This window comes from Equus quagga, chromosome 6, assembly GCF_021613505.1.
Source record: "Equus quagga isolate Etosha38 chromosome 6, UCLA_HA_Equagga_1.0, whole genome shotgun sequence".
Lineage (NCBI taxonomy): Eukaryota > Metazoa > Chordata > Mammalia > Perissodactyla > Equidae > Equus > Equus quagga.
In genome coordinates this window covers 74102531-74127303 of record NC_060272.1, presented here as the reverse complement: position 1 = coordinate 74127303, position 24773 = coordinate 74102531, and the positions used below count along the sequence as shown (strand labels likewise).

At 33.6% G+C, this 24773-nt stretch overlaps 1 protein-coding gene across 8 annotated transcripts in view; it reads left to right on the top strand.

Moving 5' to 3' along the window:
• Positions 1–24773, top strand: part of PAN3 (poly(A) specific ribonuclease subunit PAN3) — a 137517-nt gene that overhangs the window by 60625 nt on the left and 52119 nt on the right. For all 8 annotated transcript variants that reach the window (XR_006889093.1, XR_006889094.1, XM_046664635.1 and 5 more), the window contains one exon: positions 7479–7626. Coding sequence is in view for 6 of the 8 variants with exons in the window: in XM_046664635.1 (XP_046520591.1) it covers positions 7479–7626 (148 nt within the window). In the remaining 2 variants the exon portion in view is untranslated. The remainder of the gene's footprint in view (positions 1–7478; positions 7627–24773) is intronic.

Genomic DNA, 24773 nt, shown 5'->3' with positions numbered 1-24773 from the left:
AGGAAATATTATGAATTATTTTATGGCAATAAGTTTGACAAGAGATGAAACAGACAAATCTTTGAAAGACAGACTACCCAGGTTCACTCAGGAAGTAACACATAACCTGATTAGCTCTAAATCTTTTAAAGAAATTGAATTTGTAGTGAAAAACCTTCCCACAACGATGGCCCAGATGGCTTCACTGGTGAATTCTATCAAGTATTTAAGGAAGAAATAGTACGAATTCTGCACAAAGTTTTCCAAAAAATTGAAAAAGAAGGAAAACTTCCCAACTCCTTCTATGAAGTCAGCATTACTATGATAGCAAAACCAGATGAAGACATTGCACACAAAGAAAACCAGTATATAAACCCAACTGTATTATCAGTAATCACATTAAATGTAAGTAGTCTAAACATCCCAATAATGCATATAGTGTAGTAGTCTAAATATCCCAATAATGAATAATGTATATTTCTCATGTATATAGATGCACAAATTCTTAACAAAATTATAGCAGATTGAATCCCAATGGTATGTAAAAAGGATAATAGACCATGAAGAATTGGAATTTGTCTCAGTCATGTAAGGTTGGTTTAATATTTAAAAATCCATTGATGTAATTAATCATATTACCTCACTAAAACCATATGATCATCTCAATAGATACAGAAAAAACATGTGACAAAATCTAACATCAATTCCTGGTAAAAACTCTCAGCAAACTAGAAATACAAGAGAACATCCTTAATCTGAAAAAAAAAAAACCTGAAAAAACTAAAGCTGATATCATACGTAATGGTGAAAAACTAAATGCTTTTTTTCCTAAGATCAGAATTAAGGCCAGAATGTCTGCTTTCACCATTTCTGTTTAGCATTTTACTGAAGGTTCTAGTGTCATATGAAGAAGTAAGACATACACGTTGGCAAGAAATAAGGGAAGATGTCTTTATTCACAGAGACGTAGTCATCTATAGTTAAAATATAAGTCATCTGTAGCTAATAAGATAGAATCTTTAGAAAAAACTGTTAGAACAAATGAGTTCTGTAAAGTTGCATTATACAAAATCAACATACCCAACTCAGTTTTATTTCTCTATTGTAGTGTGATGAATGGTGGCCCCTGAAAAAATATGTTTACGTCCTAATCCCTGGAATTGGTGAATTTTACCAGATGTAATTAAGTTAAGGATCTTGAGATGAGATTATTCTGAATTATTCAGATGGGCCCTGAGTCCAGTGGCAAATGTTCTTTTAAGATTGAGGCAGAGGGAGATTGCACACAAAGGAGAAAGTGATGTGAGGATGGAGGGCAGAAATGGAAGTGATGTAGTACAAGCCAACGCATGCCCCAAAATGCTGGCAGTCACCAGAAGCTAGGAGAGAGGCATGGAACGGATTCTTTCTGCTCCAGTGCCTCTGGAGGTAGTGCAACCACCTTAATTTTGAACTTCTGGCCTCCAGAAACTGTAAGAGAATAAATTTCTGTTGTTTTAAGCCATCAAGTTTGTGGTAATTAGTTCCAGCAGCCACAGGAAACTGGTACATGTATACTAGCAACAAACATTCATAAATTGAGATGTTAAAAATTACACAGTTTATGATAATATCAGAAATATAAAATAGGGATCAGTCTGACAAAAGATCTGAAGACCTGTACGGGGAAAATTTTAGAACATTCCTGAGAGGAATTAAAGAAGACCTAAGTAAATGGAGATGTGTATCATGTTCATGAATCTGAAGACGTCAGTTCTCCCAAAATTGATGTATAGATTCAGTGCAATCTCAATTAAAATTCACCAGGCTGCTTAGTAGAAATTGACAAACTTATTCCAGTCTTACTATGAATATGCAAAAGGCCTATAAACCAAACCAAAGTAAAAAAAAAACAAACAAGAAAAAGATGCAAGACTTACATTACCTGACTTCGAGAGTTACTGTAAAGCTACAATAATCAAGACAGTGTGCTGTTGGCATGAAGATGGATTGGCATCGGTGGAACAGATTACAGAGTCCGGAAGTTAACTCCCTAATACATAGTTGATTTTTAACAAAGTAGCAAAGGCTATTCAGTGGAGAAAGAATTATCTTTTTAGCAAACAGTGCTGGGATAGTTGAGTGCAAAACATGTTAGTTTAGACCTATACCTCACACTATATAAAGGTGAAACTCAGGGGCTGGCCCCGTGGCCGAGTCATTGTTTGCATGCTCTACTTTGGCTGCCCAGGGTTTTGCTGGTTTGGATCCTGGGCATGGACATGGCACTGCTCATCAGGCCATGCTGAGATGGCGCCCCACATAGCACAACCGGAAGGACCTGCAGCTAGAATATATACAACTATGTACTGGAGGGCTTTGGGAAGAAGGAGGGGGAAGGGGAGGGGAGGGGGGGTTGGTAACAGATGTTAGCTCAGGTGCTTATCTTTAAAAAAAAAAAAAAAATTAACTCAGAGTGGATCATAGACCTAAATGTAAAACATGAAACTACAAAACTTGCAGAAGAAAATATCTGTGACCATTGGTTAGGCAAATATTTCTTAGCTACAACACTAAATACATGATCCATGAAAGAAAAACTTGATAAACTGGACTTCATAAAAACTTAAGAACCTCTGTTCTTTGAAAGATACTATTAGGAAAATGTAAAGACAAATCATAGTCCTGGAGAAAATGCTTGTATATCACGTATCTGACAAAGGACTTCTATCCATAACTGTCAAAATTCTATAACAGAAAACAAGCAAACCCAATAAAAATGGTCAAAAAATGTGAATAGACCTTTCACCAAAGAAGATATAGAATGGTGAATCATTTGGGAAATGCAAATTATAATTACGAGATTTTACTACACACCTACTAAGATGTCCAAAATGTAAAAGTCTGACCAAAGCCCTTGTTCCTGAGTAGAGTAATTTGATCTCTTCACGTAGTACTGATGGACGTATTAAAATAGTACAACTACTTTGGAAAACAGCGTACCAATTTTTTGAAAAGGTTGTATATACACATACCATATGTCCAGGCCATTCACTGCTAGGTATTTACCCAAGAGTAACAAAACATGTTCATACAAGGACTTATACATGAATATTCATTGCACCTTTGTTTGTAATAGCCAAAAACTGGAAACAACCTTTGTCCATCAGATGAAAGGATAAACAAATTGGGGTATGTTGATATTATTAAATATTAATCAGCAGTAAAATAATGAAGGAAATATTGATAGAGGCAATGACATGGATGAATCTTAATGAAGCCAAGCGAAAGAAGCTAGTCAAAAAACCAGGACACACATATGTATGTAAGATTCATTTGTATTAAATTCTAGAAAATACAGACTAATTTATAATGATAGAAAAATGGATCAGTGATTGCCTAGAGACCAAATAGGGGAGCAGAGAGGAATGGGAAGGAGGGATTTAAAGGAGTCTCATGGAAGCTTGGGCATGATGGATAATATTCATTAATATTCATTAACTTAGTAATGGTTTCATGATCATCTACCTATGTCGAGTTATCAAAGTTTGTGTTTTAAATATGTGCAGTTTATTATACGTCGCTTATATCTAAATAAAGCTGTTAAGAAAAAGTCACCAGGTCATGTTTCATTCAGAGAATGGAAAGATTACTGATAACAACTTATGAAGCCATTAAGACAGGTAAAGCAAATTGAGCTCATTATAAGGAGTTATACCATGGAGGTATTTTGTGGTTTTATGAGTTTACTATGCAATTAAAAAAAGAAAACCTGACCAATGTTCAGGAATGTTAGTGGTTTCTCGATCATTCATACATCACCTTAAGACAACTTTCTTTTTCTTACAGACCTGTTTTACATGTGTAGCATGAAATATTTCATGATATTTTGTGTTCTAATTTCATTCAATCTTTCTCTTCCTATCTTTTTACCTAATTTTAAAAAATATTTAATGGCTTCACTATTTTGTTGCACTATTTGTTAAATATTAGTCCCCTAATTTTGGGACTAATTTATTGTGGTTTTAAATAGTAAGTATCCTGTTTGTAGTGGAGTCCAGCAGAGTATTAAATACCGAATTTTACTTTAAGTTTCCGTGGAATCATATAATAGTAGAAAAGTATAAAATTGTGTTAAATCTGAGTGAGAAACCTCATCAGAAAATTACTTCATTTTTTTAAAAAGCTTCATTGGTCATTTGTAGATAGGAAATACTCTCTCATTTTGATTGGATGGGGTGTCTGGATTGAAACATTAATTATTATTTCATTTAAAATAAAACGATAATAATCACAACAGTACTTTTTCAGCTGAAGATCAGCACTCTTGATCTAATACATTTCTGTCCAGAGTACAGGTAGGAATCATACCCAAATGTTGGGGAATGATGTCAATTTGGAGAACTCACTATATAAAAGGCACTTGGTTGTTTTTGGCATGAAAGTTGCAGTGTAAATTTAAGTGTATGAGAACCTAAAATTCTATTTTTATTGACAAATTTTCACAAAGTGAATATCTCTTATTTGACTTGAATAAACATTGATTTTTTTTTCAAATGTGCATTTATAATGTTGAAGACACGAATGAAGAATAGGATTTAAAAGACAAATACAAATTAGAGTAGAAATAGAAATTTTGAATAGAAATACAATTATCTATATTAAAAAAGACAAATTTAATAATATAGGAACAAATCTAGATAGTTATGATGAGATTATCTAAATCATAGGGCAAAAATAATAAAACTTTTGCTTTTTCACTATTCCTTTTCTCATTTCGTTCTCTTTAGTGTTGTTGAAGTTAGACAATTTATATAACCCAAGTCCTTGAATTGTCTTTCTAGACAGAATCTTCATCTCCTAAAGCTTAAAGAAATTATTTATTTTCTGATGAATGACTTTTCATTTTAATGTGATATTAGTTTTAGTTACCAATTTTGTCTTATCTTTCAAAAAATTATTATTAATATGTTAAATGTGGGTGCCTATGCTATTTTGTTACTTTATAAAACTCTTATTTATATTTTAAACTAGTAATATTGAAGCAGTTTTAAGAATGCATCTTTTTATTGTAGTTATTGTTTCATCTAATTTTGTCATGAAAGAATTCTCATTATTATAGTAATTTTTCATTATTACTCTATTTCTGGTAGTTTTCTAATCTGGCTACAGGAATTTGTATTATCTGTTAATAATAGTAGCTCTACTCTCATTCCTAGATTTTGTTTTATACCTCAATCTTATGTAATTCTTTGTTTTGCCATTTAAATCTTTTTACTTTTTCTCTAATCTCAAATACTTAGATTTGAATAAAACAAGCTCTGAAACCGCTCACTTAAGGGAACCACCCAGCCATCTTAAATCAGGAAACAGGAAGGAGGGAGGGTTTTAGGCCCTTCTTTTCACTTTTTAATTAAAATTCACTGTTAGGTAGGTTTTTTGCATCTGTGCTTGTTGCAGTTTAGTGTATAAATTTTTTAGTTAAATTTTAATAACTTCTATTATAAATTTGGAGGCCCTGTATAATTTGTTATAATGACATTTTATATATATGGTTTGTTTGGGAACAGTAGAATAGACTTTCCCTTCCTTTTTCTCCTTTATAGGATCCCTTAAAAGTAGACTTTCAAATTAATTTAGAATAGATTTAATTTAGAGAAACTCAGCTTTGAAATCAGGTGGTCTGTTATTCACAGTGAATGTAGGATATAAGTGAAATGTAAACTGGGTAATGCCTAATTCTCAGGAATATGCTACTAAGATCTTTGTATGCATATATAATTTTCTTTGTCTAAATTTGCTGTCTCTTAGTAATCTTGTAATCCTGAAGTCCCTATCTCTCCCAGGCATTTTGGACTCTTTAACCAAAATACCTGATTACTTTTATCTTGATTCTTATCGTCTAAAATAGATTTAGGATTAAATCTGATTTAGCTCTGAAATGATCTTGTTGGTAGCCTTTGTTCTCTTTCAACTAGCTATTACTACCTCAGTAAAATGCACTGACTTATTTTCTACTCTAGCAATTAAGGAATTGACCATACTTTTAAAGAACATGCCACTACTTTTGAAAACTTCAAAATTTGGAAGGTTTAAAAAAAAGTGTATATATATATATAAAAGTGATAGAAGAGGATTTTTTTCTCTTTGGAAAGTATATTTTGGCTGAGGCCTGATTGTTTTTCTTTTCAGAATTTCATGTCTCAAATGTGGGAGTAAAAGATGTTAATTCTGTATATCTAATATATTTTAATTAAGCCCAGATTAACATTTCTTCTGTATTCTGTCACTTTGTATTTAATTTTAACTGGCTTGTAACTGGTAAAATATTTGTTTTATAGTTTAAGATTACGTTAGCCTGTTGACTTATCTTACAAATCTAATACTTTGAACTCTAACTTGGCAGTTTAAAGTGTCGTTCATATCAAGTAGGATAGTTGTTCTTCAGTTATACAATAATTAGTCCACCTTCTTATTTTCTGCCTTCTATGGAAATTAAGTTTTACATCCCAATGATCAATGCTAAAATACTTTTAAGTGATTAAATATTTTGCATCATGATTCAGTGTGTTTTAAAACTTAGTTTATATGTATACATAGAATTTGGGCTGAAGTATGAACATAATAAATTATCTCCTTATTTGACCCTTTTGGAAGTTGAATTCAAATGATATCGTTAACAGTCATTGAATCTTTATACTTAAGCATGTGGAATTTAAAGTGGTCACTATTTCAGAAAAATATTTAGGATATTCATGTGTTCAACATGGACAAAATATAGGCCATTTATGAATTTGATATACAGTCTCATAATGTTCTAATAGTTCTTAAAGCCAAAAGTACCATTCCACGTTAATATATAAAATGTTTGGCATAGTACAACTGTGAAGAAATGTTTTTTCCATATAACCTCATAGTAAAATATTTTTAATATAGCAAAGTACATGTGATGCTTTGCAGGCATTGGGGCCTCTATTATGCTTTTCTTATATCTTGATTCCTCCCATATTTGCCTTGTTTTTAAGTGTTTTTTCTTGTCTTTACTCTGTTACCTAAATACATGGTACCATATTATTGGGGAAATGTCTCAAGTGCTTACAAAAAAGGAAGTGATTAATTTTGGAATAAAGACAGTTTTGACCTTTATCCTGGTAGAAGTGGTTTAGAGATATTAAATTTGAAACTTGTTGCTCAGTTTTGAGGTAGTCTCAACCTCCCAGTTCTCTAAAATGTGCTAGGATAGTTTGGTAATGATGCATATTTGACAATAAAGGCAAATTTTACATGTTTCTGAGGTTAAATTCTGCAGTGAAATGATTACTATCTTCAAATTTGATTAAAAATTTCCTGCAAGAAATTTAATTATACCATCCCAAAATAAGAAAACTAAAAAACACTGTAAATCCTTTCAATAAAATACTTTACTCAGTAAATAAAGCACTGTGGAGTAATGCCTAGTAGATTCAATGTCTTTTTTGGGCTTAAAGTGTGTTAACTTACTATATTTGATTTTTAAATAGACACCAAATCCTACTGCAAGCGAGTTTATTCCTAAAGGAGGATCAACCTCCAGGCTGAGTAACGTGTCCCAGTCAAATATGTCTGCCTTCTCTCAAGTTTTCTCTCACCCATCCATGGGAAGTCCTGCTGCTGCTGGATTAGCACCAGGTAAGCTGAGTAACTATTTCCAGTGAGTTCCAGATATCAAATCTGTAAGCACCGTTTGCTGTGAGTCTGTCAGAACTGAAGTTGTATACTTGAATGATTCACATTTAAACACATTGTAAGTTTTGTTTTGTAGGTTTTGGTACCATAGACCAAATGTGTAGTTGAAAATTATAAAGCAAAAATTTAAGTATGAACAAAAATTGTATATAAAGATATTTAAAAGAACAAAAATAAATTTAAAGGAGAAAATGGTTATTTAGAAAAAAATACCTATCTGGACCTTAGTATTTCTCTATTTTTTAAAGTCAGCGATAATGCTGTTTCACTCAAAAACTTCTGTAAAAGCACCAGAAATAGAATATTGATGTATATATATGTTTCAGAGTTCTCCTTTTGTACTAAGTTTCTAAAATAATAATTTATTCTATATCATTCTAAATAAAAGTTTAGATGCATTGCCTTTCAGATGTTTGATTATAAATTTGTAGTGGTAATTTTAAATTGGATACAGTATTATAAACAATAGTGGGAAAGAAATGTAAACTGTTAGGGGTCATTGAAGTAGGGAAAACAGTTCTTCTCAATCTCTTTCTTCCAAGTTTACCCATAATGGCAGAAGAGTTTGAACAAACCAGGGGTCTTGAGGCATAGTTCAAAGGGACTCTTTGAGAACCCTGTTTTCTTTGAAGCCCTCTCTTTTATTTTAAAAATTCATGCAAATTTTGCATTCTACTCCATAACATAAACATTTATTTTAATATAAAATATGAAAAATTTCTTAGATAACATCAGTAATCCCTGTGGATATGTACCTTAATTAGAAATGTAAGGTATGCGAAATTACACTGAATTCATAGCGAGTGCTGAGCAGGTTACTTTGTGTCTGTAAAATGTTTGAGCTGCCCACACAGATTATGTTTCAAGAACCTGCACTGAATAATCATCACTTGGTATTGAATATTTCAAAAACCAGAAACAAAATGAAATATACACACACTAAATGAAGCCAAAAGAGCTATCTAGATCAGCCTGGAACTAGTACTGCCTCCAGAGTTTAATCCAATTAGTAAGATAAGTCATGGGTTTTGATACTGCTGTCAAAATCAAGGACGTTTTTTGGAAGAGGAATGAGAGAAGATAATAATAACTATGGAACAGAGCATCTGATTTAGCATATAGAGTATCAAGTGTATGCAGAGGCTGAATAACCTTGTGTTGCCAAGGATTTTATCAGTGCCTCCTTCCCCCAATCCCCTCCCCTTCCCACTCCTCTTCCCCTCCCTTACAACCACCTCTGCCTCATTTGTCCCCTTACCTTTTCTTCGACTTTGGCTCTTTTCAGGTTCAGTTAATTTTTGTAAACATTTTCCCTTCTTCCCTAGAGAGCAGTGTCAGAATTGAATATCCCTGGTAGCCTAAAAGTTTTACTTGTAAGTAATATGCTACTATGGTTTTTCTCCCATTGAGGTGTGTTCGAGTTGTTTACATGAGCATAATCTCTATGTCAATTACACATCTAAAATTTCTTGGAGATTGTCCAAACTTCTGAGCAGTGTTTATAAAGCACCCACAATAATGATATGCATATGCCAATCAGAAAACTTCGGCTTTCTTAATTAAGCGCCAGTTTATTTGGGGCTAACGACACATCTTCCCGTCTTTCAAAAGTAAATATTTTGTTTGCATATTTGTCTAGACTAGTTCAAGCTTGCCATTTTAAAAAAAATAGGTTTTTTAAGTATTGACGGAGTTAAAAACGCCAAAGGGAATTTTAGATCCTGAAAACATTTACTTAAAAAATCCATTAATGCTGTGGTATTTGTTTAAGCTTGCCAGTAGGGTATTTTCCTGTATGTTGGTAAGTGTTTCATTGGTCCCAATTGGGTATCACAACTAAATTTAGGGTGAAATTAATTAATTTAAAAATTAAATTAACTGAGAAACTATTTATGCTTCTGCATAGTTCTAACATTAAAATATTCATTCTGCTTCCTATTAGTGAAAGTAATTACTATCTGGAACCATTGGAAATAGGCCAATATGTGATATTAAATGTATTCCTGAATTCTTTATACCTATTACTTAAAAATTGTTCATTCAAATGACAATCATTTAAGCTAAAATATTTTCCCAAAATACTGGAATGATGAATGGTTTTGCATTTATTATTTCTCCATGTTTTCTCCTTTTAATTAATGGCTTAATATTCTTTGGAGATGAGCAAAGAAAAAAAATTGTCTGCCTTGCTTTCAGAAAACCGTTTTACCCCTTCTGTGTCTTCTATCATTTCTTACCCACAAAGGTTATTTTTTTTCAAGGCCTAGGAAAGGTTCTTGACATTTCTACTTTAAGGTTGTAGAATAAAAAAGGTCATAGAGTTATTTACCTACCTTGGTGGTGATTTAATTTATCTTTAATGCTTCTTGTCTACTGTAGTTGTAACCTATTGGTAATTTTCAGTTATAAAGTTTCATTTTCTCTTTTTTCAACTTATATTCCAGAAATTATTGCCCTTGAAAATATGTCAAATTACTGTTTTTCTAAAAAATCTGAAACCTTAGTTTGGCACTCAAATGTAAACTAGAATAATGTCACTTTTATTATATTTGGAAAAATACATATTGGAATATATTCTGACCAAAAATGTAAAAATATTTAAGCAAAGTTGAGTAGCTATAAGTTAAGAACCACTTAACACACCCTTAGCAAAATTGACTTCCAAAGTATGCTACAGTAAGAATACTTTTAAAGTGGTGCATAGTCTAAAGATAAAGATACATTTTTCTAGTAGTTTTCGCTATGGCACACATTTTTTGAATAGATCTTTACAAGTGAAAATATGCCTACTCTAAGTATATGAAATGTTAACTTGTGGTTTAATTTTTTATGCCATGAAAAATAGTTTTATCATGAGAACTAATTGCTGAATTTTTTTTAATCAGAATTTTTCTTGAGTATTTTGATTTGATAGTAGACTTAGTAAACTAAGTCTTGGTATACTTTAAGTTTAATTACCTCAGTATTAACCATAGTCTGAAAGGGATTTTTAAGCGAGGTAGCAAAAGGAGCATACATTTCTGGGTAGTGTTCTGGTGTGTCATCTGCTGGTTTAATGCAGTTATAACTTAAGAATTGGGCATCTCTTGTTCTGCTTAATTGTGTGTGGACACTTGGGAGGGGCAGAGGAGAGTCCCTGAATTTGAAAATGCCATCACTGATTTGTAAATGAGAAAGAAAGCCATAGTGACTTTCAGTATTTTCAAATATTCATTCCTTCAAGATGAGTATGCTGCAGATTTTGGGACTATTAGATATATTTTATTGTAAGTTATGATGACAAATCTCAGATGATTGATTTGGGGAGAAGAACTTAATTATTATACTAATCATTATTGAATAATTGTATTCATTTATTAGAAATTTTATTGTAATATTTTAGAAAAATCTAAAAAAATCTATGTTTTTAGATCCAGTTTTTTGAAGTCTTTAATCTTTTTTTATATATTCCTGAGGGTGCCAAATCGATGGGTAAAATTGGCTAATATTCTTTATTTTTTGGCTTAGGCAAAGTATGAGGGGAAAGGGGAAATTTATCTATCATTCTTCTTAAAAATATTAAAATATTAAACTTTTTTATATATATAGTGTACTATTTAAAAGTAGAGTTACTTATTCTTGTAATGTTGAAAGGTTTGAGTGAGGAGATTGTTTTTAAAGTTCTATGCTAAAAGATGTCCTATGATTCATTAGCTCTGTGGCGTTTCACATCATAGATGGAGAAATGGAGGCTTAATTCGGTTCCGTTGTGTAGTAGTTGGCTTGTGCAGTAATCTGATGTTGGTCGTTGGTCTAGGTGGAAACTTTGGGGTTTACATAGTTTAGCCTTGTGCCAGTTTAGAGGCGACATTCCTGACAGGCTGTCATCCAGCTTCAGCTTTGTCACTTACAGTAATAGGGAACTCATTAGCTAATCAAGGCAGTCCAGTGTACATTTTAACATTTGAATAAAAAAGAAAACTATATCTTATGCTGAACTTAACTCTATTTTGTCTGTCTTTTATCCACTAGTTCTAGGTTTTTCCCTTTGCGTTGAATGAAATAAATCAAAATCTTTTCTACATGATAGTCTTTTCAGTTATTTTCTTTTTTAGACTAGTTGTATGTATGTGTGGGTCCATATAACCAATCTGTTTATACGATTGAAAAAGAAGAGAGTGGAAAAACTGGGAAAATACTGTTAAAATTAACAAATTGTATGTGTCAAAAATCATCAACTCTTGTAAATCATAATGGCTGGAACACTAGTGTGGGTAAAATTAAGACCGTAGGTATGTCTACTTAGCCATATTACTACTCTGATATCCAGCGAAGGAGTGTATGTACCATTGGGAAAATAGGAAACTCTGCTAATAGGTTGAAGCTGTGGTGACTATCTAAGTTCATATTTAAAATTTTACTGTGTATCTTAGTCTCTACATTAAAATCGCTCAAGGCATAAAAACTCCGTAAGCTATTATTTTAGATTATTTTATGTTTTACCAAGTGGTATAATTACTGAAAATAAAAATTATAAAAAATATTTATAAAGTAATTCTTAAACATCACCATGTTTTATATATGTAACTCTAAACAGGTTTTCCTTGTAATTATTTTTTTAAAGTCTACCGTTAAATGGATTCTGTGGGACAGTCAAGTAATTCAACCATGAATTTATTTTGATATTTCAGTCTGAACTGATTTCTCTAAATTATTGTTACTCTTAATAATAGTAGAGCTAGTTTAACATTAAAATATTCTTCTAATTGTTTTAAATATCAATCTAGATTTCTTAAGCATATTACAAATTCCTTAAGAAGAAAGGACCATGTCATTTCTTATTTAGCACAAATTTAGGCATATAGAGAGTACCTAGTAAATGCTTATTCATTTAACTAAGCTCCATTTTTGTCTTGGAAAAAATTTTTTTAATTGATGGGTATCTCTTAAGTACAGTGAATTTTAATGATTTCATAAACATCTTTGAAGAGCTTCTAAAAACTGCAAATGTTCAAGAGAATATAGTTGAATAGTCATATGAGGAACAGAAATATGCCTGTTGAAAGTTTTAACTGCATCAGAACTAGAGTCACTGTGTGTTTTGAGGTGCTAAAACATCCTTAAAACCAGTTAAAATATTTGTGTTATTTTTAAATTGCATGTTTCCATTTTTTGTAACTACTTTGTTTTTCAGGTATATTCAGCAGAATCACTCAAACCTTTCCAAGCTTTCTAATTGGGGATTGCTTTCTACATTAAAAAATAAAATAAAAATTTATAGTCAAGATCAGGGGTTCCTAAGGTTTTTGTGAAAAGGGACTTTTCATCGCCCTGTACTGTTGAGCTCATCCTAATGGGGGCTGCTCTGTGTCTGCATGTGTATGGATACAGATGGTGATGTCCCAGGGAAGATTACTAACAGTAGAACTGTAGAACCGTAACTGGGTTAGGAGTGCCTGCTAGCTATATTCCCTTCCCAGTTGGGAATTTCAGGAAACTGAGGCGAGACGTTAATGGCGCAGAGGGGGATGTGGCTGCTGCAGCTGGCTTGGAGACCTGTCAGGTAAGGCTTAAATAGTTACCGGTAGATACTGTTCTACTGGTTGGGGAATCCCTGGTTAATGTGTCCTGTTAGATTTGAGAGTTCCTATTGTGGGCTGCTTGTTTAAATCTTGTGTATTGGCTAACTTGTCCCTTAACTAAGGGGTAGGGGCTGGATGGGAGTGGGTAGGACTTCCCTTCAACTATAGGTTCAGTGATCTATAACTGCATCAATGTCTCCTGCAGCTCTTGGGCTGCTTTCATTGGATTGATTTGATTGCCTTTAGAATGTGGTACCAGTTCTACTGAAGTAGCTGTGTGCCGAAAGGCACATCCTTTGATCCCTGTGTTTTAGCATCTTCATTTCTATGAGAAGATAATTTTAGATGGTTTTAAAAGTCTTTCTAATCTAAACTTCTATTATTTTGTGACACAATCATCTGTAGGAGATAGGTACACTAAAAGGAGATAGAAATGAAGACTGTGATGAGAGGTAGCAAAAAGGCGAGTTTGATTTTTGTAGTAGACTTAAAAAGGACTTAAAAAGGCATCTGGACTTCCTTGACATACTCTGTGTAAATAGAATATCCCACCACGCTTACCTTTGTGTCATAGGTGGAGATGAGGAGAGTTTTGTTTTAGCATTATAAGATCAGAGTCTGGGATGAATCAGTGTTGCAGTGGTTCTGAATGAACTGAGAGGTGGAGAGAGCATGTAATAGAAAATGCCGAAGAGCATTCCTGATTCTTAGCTGGATGCGGAAAGTTAGATGTCAGTCTTTTTTTTTTTCCTTTCAGTCAGATAGGTTGAGAGTTCCAAGGATCATTTCTTCTTTTACCGTTTGACTCATTGGTGCCTGGGACATTGTAGGTACTCAGTGAGAGAGTGTGGATAAAATTATCATGCTTGATGTAACACGTCTGGTTAGGAGCGGTCCTCTAATTCGGTAGGAATGAAGTGAGTGGTGGCAGCCTCTTCTGTTTCTTGAATTTTCCCTGATTCTTCTCAGCTTGACTCGTCATATTCATATATGAAAATCATCTTTTTTCTTATTCTTTTTACCTTTCAGATGTGCAGTTACCCTAGAGAAGGGCATGTAGGAAGGGTGTTAGTCAAAGGAGAGGAATTAGAGATGAATCCCTCTTAAAACCCCCTGTGTACAGACACAGGTAAAACCTAACCATGAATACTAGCAAAAACTCAGATGTGGACTGCATGTTTATAGTGACAGTGTTTAGTTTTGGATTTTTTAGTCAAGGATCTCTTACATATTGGTATGTCTGAAGTGAGAAGTTTTCTTATAATTTTGTAAACATCTTCCCGTATTTTAGATGTGCCAGATTTTAGACTGGTGTTCCTGTAAATAGTAACTAGTAGTCCCTTTAGGGGTTTTGTACCTTTTAGAAGACAGTGCAGATCAATAGGATATTAATATAATTGTAGTCACCAAACTGGTCTTTAAGCCATAGTTACTATGGACAGTAATCTTAGTGCCCACTGTGATGTGGTGGTAGCCTAAACTGCTGAAACAAATAGATCCAAAATGTAATGGTTTCACATGACAAACATTTATTTCTTGCTTTTATAAAAGTCCATGGCAGATGTTCAGATTGTCTGGGATGTTCTCCTCTGCATAGTTAAGGATCCAGGTCAAGTGGCTTCTAGGCATCTCTCTAGTCAGCTGGAAGGGCGAAAGTGTGGAGGAGCATGAATAGGAAGTTGGTATGGACAGCCTGGAAATTGTCAGAAAGTTTCTCCAGTGATGGCTGTCTACCAAAATTTGGAGTTATATATTTTTAAAGCAGCTCGGCTACATTTCCAGGTCTTCTTTGGATGCAGAATTTTAACAGTTGATCCTTGTTATCTCATATTTATGCATTTTGGGGCATTATATTATTTGCATCTTTTGTATCTATCTTAAAGAAATCACCAAAGCAGCTGTAGTAACTGATTTATCTAGCATCATGGGAAACGAAACTTCCAGCATACTTGAATTTTTTGCCTATCAGAAGCTGTATGGCTTTAATTGTCAGAACTTTATACTTATAGTAATTTTTCTTAGAAAGATTTCCAAAATTTTTAGTACTCTGTTGCTTCAAACAAAATCTAACCTTTTTTTGATAACTCATGATCAACTTTATATGCCTCAATGATTGTATGGAACCAGGATACACTTGGTACTCTTTAGGTATCAGAGTTTGTAGAGCAGTTTTTTTCCATGTTATATAATTAATTGGATTCTTTACCCTTACCATTGTTCTCCTGCCGCAGTATATTAATTATAACTACTTGAAGGTGAAGCCTTTCTCTCTTGCTCTCTGAATCTGTTAAAGTGCCTAAATGTAGTGCCTTGAATGGACATACTCAGGCAAGTTTATTTGAACCATTTTAGTGAGTTCTTACTGGCTTTTTATTGATGACTGTTGTGCTGTTAGTATCCTACCTTTAGGACAGTGGTTCTCAAATTTGAGAGTCCATCAGAATCATCTGGAGTGCTTGTTAAAACCCAGCACTTGCTGGGTCCCCCTCCCAAAGTTTCTGATTTTGTAGGTCTGGGTGAGTCAGAGAACTTATTTTTCTAGCGTATTTCCAGGTGATGCTGATAGATTGCTTCTCCCGGGACACTTATTTTTCTAGCGTATTTCCAGGTGATGCTGATAGATTGCTTCTCCCGGGACACCATTTTTAGAACCACTGCTCTACATAGCGTTCCATGCTATCTTCTCTCCTCTTCCTTCTTACAACCCTTCTTCTCCTAATCTGCTGAGGGCTGAGAACACAAATGTATTTTATAATACTTTTTTTTAAAAAAATAAGAAAAAGTCTTGGAGTCAAGGACTTGAATTGTTGCTTGTCAGTAAGGTACATGGGCTTTAAATTATCCTTTGGCTGAGGCCAGTTTTACTTTTCTGGTTCCTGTCCCTGCTCTGGATAACTTAAGTTATCAGATTAGTTGTCACAGGGGTTACTGAAGCTCAGTCAAGATCGCAAATACAATTTGACTAATAATGGGCAACAGGCATTTTTTCTACCTTAGTGATGTTAATGGAACAAACATAATGTAAATTAATTACTTCTAATACATCTAAATAAATTTTTCAGAATACCTGTAAAATGAATAAATAGTGTAAGTACTTTGTTTAAAAATTTAAACCCCATGGTTCTAGAACTGGTAATCAAATATCTTTTATTTGCATTCTACATTTTAATATGTATGTTTTAAAATTTTTATGTAAAGATCACTAAATTGTTATTAATATTAGAGAAATTTGAGAAGTGTTTATTGATTCAGTTACAACATTTTCTTGATGTCAAACTTTCATTTTTTAGTTTGGTACTAGCTTTTATTCATTGGAAAGAAATCCAGTTAAAATTACATTGTTAACTAATATTAATCTTACATTATTTTTTGTGAATATCTATAATTTTTATAATCAGACACGTGTCTTGGAGTAAGTTTCTTGTTTATAAACAACACAATTTATCACTGAATGAAAGATACCATTTACTCATAAACATTTACTATCACTTGAAAAGAGAAAATGATTCTTTCGATCCAAAAGTTACATGTGGTAGCTAACACCAATTCTCCTCCCATTTTGCTCTGACCCTTTATTTAAATAATCTAAGTGTTATGATTTAAAAGATTGCTGCCATTGCAGAGGCTACGGAAGATTCTGTCACTTAGATCATTTGCCAGGTTTGGCAGCTAGCAGGTCACTGTTCTGTATCTTCAAATAGTGTAGTGATCAAAGTTACCTACCTACTATATAGGCCAGAGGGTATAGTTCTTAAAATTGTAATTTAAATCCTAACAATGGTTTTTAAAAATAGGGACAGAGGCCAGCCCCATGGCTGAGTGGTTGGGTTCGTGAGCTCTGCTTCGGAGTCCCAGGGTTTCGCCAGTTCAGATCCTGAGCGTGGATGTAGCACTGCTCATCAAGCCACGCTGAGGCAGCGTCCCACCTGCCACAACTAGAAATACCCACAACTAAAAATATACAACTATGTCCCTGGGGGCTTTGGGGAAAAAAAGGAAAAATAAAATCTTTAAAAGCGTGGACAAGTTATTCACATTTTTAGGGGTTTGGGCACTGTAATTTATACTGTTAATATTCTAATATTTGTTGATTTAATTAATGAAAACTCATATGGAAACGAGGCTATTGATGGCAGTAAGGCTGAAGGTAGGCCAAAAGAAAGATTAGTGTGTGTAGATATGGAACACAAAATAGTTGTGCAGGCTGTGATCTCTATCAAATGTTACATAAGAGTATGTGGTTAATAAAACTCAAATCAAATTAATAATATGAGCTCACAGTACTTGCCTAAATTTGGTCAATGAGATTAAATCAATTTTGTGAAGCTTTAGGGTACTTAATAGTTTTATTAACGTGTACAGTGTTTCTAATATCCAGGAAGTCCAAATACCTTTTATCACAGACAGATATTCAGCCAAAATGAACTATGATTATGTAAATCAGTTGGGAAATTCTCTAGACATTGAGGGAAACCAGAGATGGAAACTGAGTTGCGTTTATTTTGGCCAGATCCACATGGCTTCTGTCCGAGGTTATTTACATTAAAAAAAAAAAGTGGAGAAAGCATTTTGGAGTGTGCTGAAACTTGTCATTTTTATTGTGTAATGTAATGGAAAGAGAAAATATTTGTACTTTTAATTAAATACAGTTTTTATCATTGAAATGTTACTGTAATTCAGTAGTTAGATAAACATTTTGCACTTTTTTTTAGTGTTTTCCTGAAAGTAAAACTAATGCTGGTTCTTTATACTTCTTTAAAAGAATGAAAAAGAATATTTGTGATATCTTCATGGTCTTATTCTTATAATTTTTAGTTCACTTTTTTTTTTTGATGGAGGCTTTAAAAACAAGATGCAGTATGTAAGAAGGTTGAAGGTAGACATTGAAGGCTGGCAGAGTAAGACTAGAGTGAGGTATACCACAAATACTGGAGGGTCCTTGAAACCAAGGTTCAGTTTACCGTGAATCTAGATTTTGGAGACTTCAAGAATAGAAAATCGTTCTGTCACATCTTACAATAAGCGTTGTTTCAATGGTAGCTGATAAATTGATTCTGTTCCCCTCTGCGTGGTATAGATTTGCATATAGGATGTGAAGCTCTACTGCCTTCAACTAAAAAGAAATCTATGCAATGCGTACTTCATTGAGAGTTTAATTTCCATAGGCATAAAAACAAACAGCATCTACAAATTTAGACATATATGTATTAAGAAGCAGAGTAAATAGGTTAGGTATTTAATTTGTATTAATTGAATTTCAGTTCTGGCATGAATAACCTTTATCTACAAAATTTGTTTCAAATGCTGCCTTTTATCGTGTTGGGTAAAAGCTGCTGTCTCTTAACGGGAAAATAACATGTTTATATGTAAGATCTATGGATGAAATCATGTCTCATTTAAATAATAGTCTGTGAGTGTACCTCTTCCCTATCATTTCTACAGAATGAGTTTTTAGGTTAGGCCTGGTCCAAAACTTGTACCTGAATTTAACGATTAGAATACTATTTTATCTTTTTCTTTTTGAGCAGATTAACACGTCAGCATGCGTATTGTTAAACTAGAAAATGAGAATCTTAAATGAGTAATTTCAAGTAAAGGCAAATGTATTGATATAATTGAAAGAATCATAGATAGTAACTTTGGATGGTTGCTTTTAGTAATTCCTAAAACAATGAGAAAAATTCTGTTAATAACCTCATATACCTTTTCCTAAATTATTAATAATGAAATTAAATCTTAAAACAATTTGAATAAAAAACACTAGAAATAGGGTAGAGTTTTGTTTTCTTGTTTGATATACAGTTCTGTAGTTTCTTCTGCGTTAAATGCTTATATTCCATTTTATTATTTATCTTTTAGTTACTTCACATAGTATTATTTAAAAATTAGTTATGAATTTTAGTGTCTTCCACAGAGAAGCAAGGATTTTTGTGATTTGCTCAATTGCCTTGTTTCTTAATATTCCATATAAATTATGACCATCTTATTCTTGAATTATGACAGTCTTCTTGGAGTTGTGACTTCTTTCTTTTGGAGGAAAAGTATATTGTATGGTTTGTGTACATTTTATATGTCGCAAATTAATTTTCTTTGTTGGACACTTTATCTGTTCCTTGAGGAAGATTTATAGCTATTCAGGATGTCATAGAGGTTAGGGTAGAGATGAAGTAGGTTTTCATAGTTTCACTGGCAAAAATCAGGTTTATAATCTTTCTAATCTGTCTAATCTGATGAGAGACCTCTGAGTTTTCCATCTTTATTTGTATAAAAAGAATATATTTGTAATTTAAAAATTGTAAGAAAAGTAATTTATTTCCAGAGAAATTTTTAGTTTTGTTGCATTAAATAAAATGACTTGGTAAAATAAATGTTAATACATCTCCAGTTTTTTAAATTTTGAGAAATTTAAGTTTTATTGAGGGGTTTTGTTTCTTATACTTAACTCCTGGAGATAATTTTGTATGTACCTATATTCATAGGAAATTAATGTTAGTACCCCGTGGGGGAATTGCTTGGAGAAACGTTAAAGTGGATGTTTAGTCTCGGATTTATCATAAAGTAATAATATGTCTAAACTAAAATCAGTGGGGAACCTGTACCCCCCCAAAAAAAGAAAGACCTATTTTAAACATAATAATGTAATCTTTTTGTAATGTAATAATATTTTTGTTTTGCCACTTTAATAATTTTGATTTTGAGGACTAATATACAATAAGACAAAGTACTATTGCTGTCTTCATGAAATATTTCTGACTGTAGTGGATTTATCTCATGGCTTGAAACATTAATACTAGAAGTAGTGACTAATTAAAATTGTGTGAAAATTAGCTTGGTTTAGTGTTAATCTTTTAAAGGTTAACCAAGACTGTGCATCAGCATTTCTCAGTGTGCTTTAAAAACAATAGAAATATTTTATATATATATACACACACACACAAAAATGTTTCTATTTTAATATATATTTTTATAATTTATATATATTTATATTATATTTGTATATAAAATTTTTATATATGTAAAATACACACACATACACACACACACACACACTCTCACACTGAAAGACCAGGACCTGTCCTAACCCTGGCATTCCAGTTTCTCACCCAGATCTTCCCTTCCTTTTCCCTCTAGTTCTGCACATGTCTATTTTCAGAAAGCCTTTCTGATAATTCTGATGTCCTTCCTTGTTAAGAACTAGTGCTTTAGGAGGTTTGGGGCAGTGGAGCAGCATTAGTCTTGTTACAGTGAGGTGGAGCAGGACTTTTTCCCCTCTTCAGGTACTTTCAGTTCCATATGTTTATAATTAAAAGAAAATGTTAATATATTGTCTTAAAATTTTTCATTTTTTAAAAATTTTGGTGTGATTTTTATGGAGCTGTTGTCTTTGTACATGTGAATGTATAATTTCCATATATTAAAAAACAAATTATAGGTAGTAAGAATCCTAAACTGCTTAATTCATTTTCCCAACTTCAGTTCCCTCTTAAGCTATCTAAGCCATATGAAAATCTCTTAGTTACATTAGAAGAATATGTGCCACTTCCCTTGGTTACCTCAGTTTGTTTCAGGATTTAGGAGTTCTTCATTTTATTCTGCATTCCATTTGCTGAGTTAAGGCTTTTTCTTGTCTGGGCCTTTATGAAGTTGAGTAAACCTGTCATCACCTGATGCTTGAGCAAGAAGCTTAAGACTCATCTTTGCTCTCTTCACTCTTCACGACTAGTCTATTAGGAATTCTGTCAATTCAGCCTTCATATTATGTCTCTCATATATACTGCTTCCATCCTAGACCAAGCCATCATTGCTGCTTTTTGTACTGTTTAAATAGCCTAATTGGTGTATCCCTCTGGTTCGTTTTCCATATAAAAGCAGAAGTAATCTTAAATATAAATCAGATCATGGCTTTTTAATTGTCGTTAGAATAAAATCCAAGCCCCTTACTATGTATGGCCTACATAATCTGTGTCTTGTTTGCCTCTCTAATCTCCCCCTTGCACTCTTTCCATTGTGTATTCAGTTCCAGCTATATTGGTCTTCCTCAAATATGTCAGGCTCCTTTCTGGCTCATGTTCTTTGCATGTATTGTTCCACCTATTCTTTCCATGGCTGGTTCCTTTTCTTCTCTTAGGTGTCAGCTGAAATGTCACTTACAAAGAAAGGCCTTTGACTACTGTTTATTTTCTTTTTAGAACTTACTACAATGTGAAGTTTTATTTTTGTTTAAATTAGGAGGAGTGGTCCTCTTTACACCTATTGGAATATAAGCTCCCTTGCGGCAGGAACCATGGCTCAGTGAATATTTTTAGAATTAAAATAATTGAAGATTACTATTAAAAGTCTACCAGCTTTCTTTTCTGATTAAATAAGCCTAGTCTCTTTAGCTCTACCTCCCGGAGGACTTACTGTGTTTAGGAAATACATAACCTATTTGCGAATGCGTATTTGAACATGGTCAGCTGTGTTCTCATCTCTGTGCCTTTGCTTTGGCCTCACTCTACCTGGAAGGCTCTTCAGTTTTTTTGAGATCTTGCCTGTTTTTCATTGGTTAGGTCAAATGCCTTTGTTTCCTGAAAGTTATCTCTGCTTCTCTAGTTATTATAGATATCTCCCATTTCTGTGCTTTCTCTCGTGTTTTGAGTATCTCATAATGTTATTTTAATTTTGTCTGTATGTTTTATACATATTTATTTCCTCCACTAAAGTTAAATGTTTCCAGAGGCTTTTTTCCCCCATTTTATCCATTATTGTGATCATACAAGGAGACCTAGAGTAAATATTAAAATTTAAAATGTTTAAGCAGTTTAATGGACTTAATGATAGAATGTGAACTTGTTAAGATCAGGACTAGATCTTATTTCTTGAATCCTAGAACCTTGCTCAGTGCCTGGTCTCATGCAGTGGTTCCGGTAAGTGTTCGTATATAAGTTACAGGCTAGAATCACCTGTGGGGCTTTGAAACCATGGCTTCCCCTGGTCTCTTCTAAGACCTGTGAAATCAAAAACTCCACCTTTGGAGCATTGGCCTTTGGTGTATTTTTAAAAATTTCACAGGAGATTCTGCATTACTTCTAGAGAAGAAAAAAGTTCAAAATGCCAGAAAATTTGAAGAAAGGTGAGATTTTATCTGATTGGAATGACGGTGTCCAGGAAAGAAATGTTCATGGAAAAGGAAATATTTGACATGGGTTTTAAAGGATAGCTAGGATTTTTTTAAACATTTTAACACAGACAGTTGAGAATCTATGAAGTTTATTTTTTTTATGTTTTAACCATTTTAACATCGTAATATAGAAATGTTCTCACTCGGTCAGTGAACTTTCATGAAGTAATTCATTCTGAGTTCGGTAAAGACTGAACAGAGGTGAAGAAAATCTCAGGTGTGGTACTGAGCCTTAGGCTCGAAGGAGGCTTCTGCTGGAGCAGGGCCCTGCTGGAATGGGCGTTTCTCTTCAGTGCTGATTGTGGAGAAGTCCACAGAGTTCCCTTGCAGGGGCTAGGGTAGAGCAGGGTTTTCTACCAACTAGCACTTTGTTTTGTTTTTTTGAAACAAAACTATATGTTGCTATCAGTGTGCATTGATTCCACATGACAGTTTAAACTATCACTAATTAGCTCATATGGATACTTCTGTTTCTCTGCCTTAGGCTTCTTAGTCTCTGCTTTTGTTATGTAGAGTTTCTTTTCATTTATCCTTTCAAAGAAATATTTTTGAAGTCTACCATTTGTCTGATATGGAGAGCCACCATCTCTGAACTATCAGAAGAGTAGAATTTTGTTTTAAAATTAAAATTGCTAGGCAAGTGAAGAAGGTTAGATGACTCAGGAACGTGGAAAAATTAATGAAAAGTATCACTGAGATAAATTTTTCATGTATTTAGAATACCTGGCACCTCTTTGCCAGCTTTATTTGCCATTAGCACCCCAGAGTTTGGCACATTGTTTTTTGAGAGTTGTCAGAATGTGAGACTAGTAGGAGATTAAGACTGGAAAGATGGTTTGGAGTGTCTGTGTAGCAGAACCTTGCAACTCAGCAGGCATCAAAGAATTATGACTTAATTACCATTTCTGCCCCTAGGGGACTTGTGAACCAGGAATACAAAACTTAGAGCTTACAACAGTGGTTTTCAAACACTTTTTTAGAGCAGCAGAACTCTTACACAGTCTATATACAATCCCAAAGTCTAAATTATAAAAAGGAGGGCCGGCCTGGTGGTGCAGCGGTTGAGTGTGCATGTTCTGCTTTGGCAGCCCAGGGTTCGCCGGTTCGGATCCCGGGTGCGGACATGACACTGCTTGTCAAGCCATGCTGTGGCAGGCGTCCCACATATAAAGTGGAGGAAGATGGGCACGGATGTTAGCTCAGGGCCAGTCTTCCTCAGCCAAAAGAGGAGGATTGGCGGCAGATGTTAGCTCAGGGCTAATCTTCCTCAAAATAATAAAAAGGAGATAAAATTGGCATTTACAGGATCAGGTTTATTAAATTTACTCATAAGTTATTCAGTGAGAATAAGGTCTGTGTGGTATTTTGTTGAACACAATAGCTTGAAATTGATGGGTGAAGGATAATAATCTTATATTTCTCAATTTCCTTTTCTATATTTTCTATAATATAGCAACATGAAAAGCATGATTCACATGAATAAGTTGTGCACTCATTTGTTCAATTTTATCTGAGTACATGTGCATGTAAGTAAAGAATATAATAGAGTCACTACTTTCCTAACAGAAAATCCACGTATGTACACAGGGGTAACAGGACAAAGAGGCTTTATTCTGAGGTCTCCATGAAAATGTCCTAACCCAACAGAAATTAAGTATGTTAGTGATGATCTCTAGTATGTTAAAAAGGGATTGCATACTAATTTGGACCGGCATTTGTGATTTTATTATTAATTTAATAGTGAAAAAGTAGATAGAAAATCAAATCAACAATTTGCAGAACTCTGAAGCATTCTGGAAGCCTAGGGTTCTATTTAATACAGTTTGAAAACCGCTGGCACAGAAGGCCTGTTTCTCGATAGGAGGGAGCTTACCAGTACACGGGTTAAGGAAGCTGGGAGGGTTGCAGCTTTTCTCAACTGAGATTCCTCATCTGAACCATAGAATACAGAACATAATTTGAGTGACTATTTTGCGAATTCTCCCAAGGATAGTAAACAACAGATGTCATTCATTACATGGGTGTCTTCACTCATTAGGGCTTAACTCTCCTTTCTCTGAGAAAGGCTGGGAAAGTGAGGAATCAGTAAGGCTTTAAAACCAAACCAGACCAAAAACCGCTACAAATTATCAAAGTGTCAGATGCTTATATTCTAACGAGTACAATTTTCAAGACAGAGCACAATTTTCAAGACAGAGCGTAGTCTACTTCTAGTTTTGTCCTCCATAAATCTCAGCACTCAGGCACCTAGATTCTTGGTCGAGAAATGAGAATTTTCCATGTTACAATTTGGAAGTGACAAGGGAAAATTTTTGATTAGAAATTTTTTGCACACTTCAGTAAATAATAGAATTAACAAATTTTAGAAA